Source organism: Felis catus, chromosome D1 (genome assembly GCF_018350175.1).
Source record: "Felis catus isolate Fca126 chromosome D1, F.catus_Fca126_mat1.0, whole genome shotgun sequence".
Taxonomy (NCBI): Eukaryota; Metazoa; Chordata; class Mammalia; order Carnivora; family Felidae; genus Felis; species Felis catus.
The window spans coordinates 101,748,916-101,754,805 of NC_058377.1; the positions used below are offsets into that span (position 1 = coordinate 101,748,916).

At 40.1% G+C, this 5,890-nt stretch overlaps 1 protein-coding gene across 1 annotated transcript; it reads left to right on the top strand.

Annotated features, from left to right (window-relative positions):
- Window positions 1-4,241: 4,241 nt before the first annotated feature.
- LOC105259999 (olfactory receptor 1002-like) lies at window positions 4,242-5,419 on the top strand. The gene has a single exon (XM_011286870.4). It carries the CDS (start codon window positions 4,346-4,348, stop codon window positions 5,288-5,290), a length of 945 nt encoding a protein of 314 aa, XP_011285172.1. The 5' UTR covers window positions 4,242-4,345; the 3' UTR covers window positions 5,291-5,419.
- Window positions 5,420-5,890: the final 471 nt, after the last annotated feature.

Below are 5,890 nucleotides of genomic sequence, written 5' to 3' on the forward strand. Positions count from 1 at the left end.
GGTTTGATCTCCCAGGATGGTCTCTCAAGGAAATAATTTAATTCCTTTCCATTCTCACAGAAAGGTCACATTACCCAACACCTAGAAGAAGTTAATCTCCTAATTTCTCTTCCTGCAGCCACATTCTTAAAATTATGTGTCCACTTATTAATGTCCTCATTTGTTTAAAATTATTAATTGAACACTTACTCCTTAAAGCACTATTCCAGAAGCTGGAGGTGTATTGTGGAAAAATGAAACAAAATTTATACTTGTTGTGATAGAGTGCTATGATGCAATACAAATTCAATGGTATGTAACGGTAAATGAAGAAAAATAAACTAGATAAAGAGGGGAAGTGTAGGAGGGCTGGGGTGTGGTTAACTGTACTCTTTTACAAAGGATGATTAAAGGTGGCCTCCACGATGAGCAGAAATCTGAAGAAAATTGCACAGATACCTGGAGGAAAATACAACAGGAGCCGAAGGAAAAGAGAGGAAGATTCTGAGGTAGAATCCTGTTCTGCCTGTTCCAAGAATAGCAAGTGGACTACATGAGGTGATGGCAGGTGAGAATCTAGATCTTTCTATTCATCCCCTCCATTGAGTCTTAGGAGGACTAAATGGGTTAATACTCTCAAAGCACTTTGAAGAATGCCTTGCATATAGTAAACTTCTCCTGTGACCAGACTGATGTTCTGTGGCAACTTTTCTTGTGTGTGTGTGAATAAATACATGTCACCTGTTTTCTGAAATTCCTTGAAAGATTCCTTACTGCTTGCAGATATAAATTCAAACTGCTTTGCTTCATGAAGTGTTTATGAAGTTTGATCCCAAACCCAGTTTTCTACCTTTGTAGTTGAGATTTTTGTACCTCCAATGTCGACTGCTTTTGTCTCTCAAAAATTCTGTCCAAAGTTATAGCTCTCCTTTGCTGCATAACACCCCAATCCACCTTATTTTTATGTGCCTATAGCTTCCTTCCCTTTGAGATTAGTCACAACTAAGAGACTCTTTTCAACATCTCTGGTCACAACGATCCTACCATCCTCGTCACTCATGGACTGATCACGGGGTCCCTCGTGCTGCTGTGTGCCCAGACTCACCTTCTGATTACAAGCTTTCTGAGACAAGGCTTTATTTTAGATTCTCCGACCTGCACAGCACCAAGGGCCAGTGCTCATTATGCAACAGGGAAGGCTCAAAATGGGATTTTGAAGTGTGTGAGGGGGTAGTCTCAAAGGGAGAGGTAGGTTTATTTTGTACAATGACAATGGATTCAAGTCACAGTACTGTTCTCTTGAGAGAACTTTAATATCTTCTCTATAGGCCCAATCTCCTGAGCTTTTGATTCCCTGAGGGAGTTGGCTCCAATTTACACACAGCCCTTTAGAAAAATCTCTCTGATGTGTTGTGCAGAATGGAGTCAATGAACCCCGTTTTAAAGCGCTATTGGAATGCCCAGGCTTCAAGATGGTATCATTGTATTGTTTATCTTCCTAGACACCTGAAGAAGCTGAGAAGAATGACCAGTCTACTACGTTTGTAGGGTAATTCATTTTTATGTCAGGGAATACTACTTTCATAATTTACTATGACATAAACAGGCAACGGCTGTAGGGATGTTTCTTCAGATAGGTACATTGAGTGAATTCCTAAATGGCTTTCAGGAGCCTAGGTATCAAAAAATATCAAAAATGATTTTAGATGTCTGGAAAAGCCTCATCTCTAAGCTTACCACGAAGAATAATTTGGTGCAAGTGAAATATTCCATCCGTGTCTCTTGCTTTAAATGACCTAACTTGAATGAACATGTTGGTTGAATTCTGTGTTTGGCATAGAGATAGTGAAATATGCTGCAAGATTTATGGCCAAATGGATGCTCATGGGAACGAAGAAAAGGCCTTGACCTCTTTGGCTTTTAATTTCTTCACTTGCCCTACATGGAGTTTTAGAAGCAGAAAACAAACCACTGAATCTGCTGACCTGAATTCCATGTTGCTCTTACCCTAAGTCACATGCATATCTAGGATCACGATGGCTCTATGCTAGAATTTTTGCATGAAGCAAGGTTGGAAAAAAGAAAGCAACATGCATTTTGACAGTCAGAAACTATTGCTTTCACACGATAGTTTGAGTTGGTTGAGATCATAGATGGGGAAATTCTAGTTTCATCCTCATAAAATGTTTTCATAACCCAAATCTACTGTGGCACTGAAAACACTTTGTTTATATCTTCTTTGAGCAAATAGCAAATACACACATAAATGACCTGCAATGGCTTTGCATGTTTAGAAAATACTAAACTCTGGAAGCATGTCACTAACTACAGTACAGCTTTTCTGACTGTTCTTAAATTCTGCCCCACCAGGCCTTTCCTTTCCAAGCTCCATTGCTTCTGGGACAACGGGAGTGGGTTTTCATTTCATTACTTCCTGTTATTCAACTTCCTGTTAAGCACAACCCCTTTCAAGCTTTCTTACCAGGGAAAAATGTTAGATTTCTGTCGATACTTCTCCTGCCGCACAGCCCATTGGTATTTTTGTGTGATTGTGCTGTTGTAATCATTACGATTATTTCAACGTCCAGAATGTGCGTTTGTCTTCCTCAGTTTCCCGTTTTATTTGGGTATTACCCTTACTTCATGTTTCTCTCACTTCCCGTTCATTCACCCCCCTTTTCTTTTATAAAAGAGTTATTCTGAGATAAATTTTCATAAGCAGCTTCAAAGGTAGTACAGAGAGGCTCCCATCCCCTTCACCCAGGTTTCCCCAATGGCTACATCTTACCAACTACAGCACAGCATCAAATACAGGAAATGGAGATTGGTGTGATGTGTGGATTGCTCTATACCATTTTACTTCGTGTGGAGAGAGATTTGTTTAACCAACTCAACCATCAAGGTACGGAATTCTTCCATCTCTACATGGATGTCCCTGTGCTACACCTTTACAGTCGCACCTTCACCCTCCCTGCCTGTCCCAATCTCAGACAACTACTAACCTGTTCTTCCTTTCTATAATTTTACCATTCTGAGAAGATAATGTAAAAATAGAGTTCTGAACTTTGAGATGGGCTTTTTTTTTCAACTCAGTGTAATGACCTTGAGACCCATTCAAGCTTGTATCTGTATCATATTTTTTCCTCTTTCTTATGGAATAGTATTCCCCGGTATGGACATTCCAGATTGTTTAACCATTTATGTATGGTAGGAATTTGCATTGTTCCAGATATCTGGCCATTATGAATAGAGCTTGTGTCAACAAAATTTACAGGCTTTTGTGTGGGCATAAATTTTCATTTCTTTGGGATAAATGCTCATGTGTGTCCTTTTCATCCCTAAATTATTGATTTTTTTCCCCAGCTCCTATTAGTACTTAATTGGTTACAACACTTACTCAGTATTTAAGAACTAGTTTATTCTTTGATGAACTAACAAATTTGATGGACTTTGATGACATTAATGGGTACATCCACCAATGACTGGAGGAATGTAGCTGTTTGTAAGGTGTCACCAAGGAGATCCTGTGGAAGATTTTAATCCCTGGTCAAATCCATCCTCCCAGGTATGAGCTTGCCCTCCTTTTTGGAATCACAAGTCTGTCTTTTCCACACCACAACTGACTGTTTATCTAGAGTCTAAAGGAATCGGCAAAGAAGTTACATTTCTAATACCCTGAACCTACAGTTAGGGTAGATAAGGTATTTGCCTGAGTTCAGAAAAATTCACATAATGCTTTTTGTCTAGAAGATGTTTCTTAAAGGATACTCTGTGCAATGTAGGAATTTTAAAAAATGGGATCTGGCACAGTTAGAGGACTTGCTTTAGAAGGTCACCAAAGGTCACATCTGGGTCTAAACTTCTGTGATTTTCTTCAAAAATCTTGTGATCGGGAATAAACTGAAGTGCTGAGAGAGGTTCAGTGTTTAGTATCACACAGATAGCAAATACTGAGGATGGCCATTTGGAGGTAGAAGTCAAGAGTGTGATCTCTCAGTCTACCCTATGAACTTGAAAAATGTTGGAAGTTAAATTCATTTTTTTTTACATTGATTTATTTATTTTGAGAGAGAGGGTGCATGCCCAAGAGTGAGGGAGGGGCCAAGAGAGAGGCGAGGGAGGGAGTCCCAGGAGGGTCCATGCTGTCAGCTTGGAGCCTGACTAGGTGCTCAAATCCAAGCACCATGAAATCATGACCTGAGCCAAAATTAAGAGTCAGACACTTAGCCAACTACTTAGCCAACTACTTAGCCAACTACCAGCTACCCAGGTGCCCCAAAGAAGTTAAATTCATTTTTAAAAACAATTTAATTATAAATTAATTGTAATGAAAAATCTTTCTCTCATTACAGATTAAATCAGAGAAATGGAATTTAGGAATCAAACTTTGGTCACTGAGTTTTTATTTGTGGGCTTAACAAATTACTTCCAGCACCAGGTTGTTCTGTTTGTGATGTTTCTCTTGGCTTATCTGGTCACTCTTCTGGGAAATGTGGGGATGATCACCCTCATTTGGATGGATTCCCGGCTCCACACTCCCATGTACTTTTTTCTCAGCCACTTGTCCTTTGTGGATGTCTGCTCCTCTTCTGTCATTGGTCCCAAGATGTTGACAGACATCTTTGTGAAAAAAAAAGTAATCTCTTTCTTGGGTTGTGCTGCCCAGATCTGGTTTTTTGGTCAGTTTGTAGTGACAGAGTGTTTCCTGTTGGCCTCCATGGCTTATGACAGGTATATGGCCATCTGTAAGCCCTTGTTGTATACACTCATTATGTCCCGGCGAATCTGCATGCAGCTGGTGGTAGGGCCTTATACCATGGGTCTTATGAGCACCATGATCCACACGACGTTCACCTTTCGCCTGCCTTACTGTGGTCCAAATACCATCAATCACTTCTTCTGTGACCTTCTTCCTGTTCTCTCCCTGGCATGTGCAGACACCCAGGTCAATCAGGTTTTACTTTTCATCTTGGCTGGAGCTCTAGGAGTGCTCAGTGGTGTGATCATCCTGGTTTCCTACATTTACATCGTGGTCACTATCTTGAGGATCCGCTCTGCTGAGGGGAGGCGCAAAGCCTTCTCCACCTGCTCTTCACACCTGACTGCTGTCTCCATCCTGTATGGGACACTCTTCTTTATCTACGTACGCCCCAGTTCTAGTTTCTCGCTGGACATCAATAAAGTGGTTTCTGTGTTCTACACAGCCGTGATCCCCATGTTGAACCCCCTTATCTACAGCCTGAGAAACAGAGAGGTCAAGGATTCATTCAGAAGGACGTTTGAGAAGAAGAATCTTCTTCTGAGTAGGTAAACTAGATGCCATTTGCACTACAGATTGAGAGGTGATATAGACACAAGATGCAGGAGCATGGGCTGGGTGATGGGAGTCCTACTTTTATGTTGAGATTCACTTTTTATTACTGTGTGTCATTGAGAAGTCACACAGCAGCTGCAAGTCACAATGTTCTCATTCAATGTTTTTATTTCTCAATTCACAGGACTAAAATGATGAGCTTTAAAGTGCAATGAGTGGCTTAGAGAACTCCAAAGCTTTAGAAAATATATTTTATAGTGGAAAATGAGATATGCTTTGTTATATATGAAATAAGTGGAAAAATGTTAACCAAAACACCTAACAGTATCTCTGTTTTCCTTTTACGAGATGTTGAGAACTGTCAATTCTTTGTAAGTTTACCTTTCATATTTTAATAAAAATGGTATAAAGGGTATTTTTCTGGTGATATGTAACCATAGCACTCCCTAATGACACCTGCATGCTTGAAGTAGATGTTTGAGAAAGGCTTTGTACACCTGCTATAGTTTCTGCTCATAGTAACAACTTGTTGAGGCTTTGCCACTGTATTCATGTGATTCATGAATGTAAAGTGAAGACTGTATTGCACATCTTTAG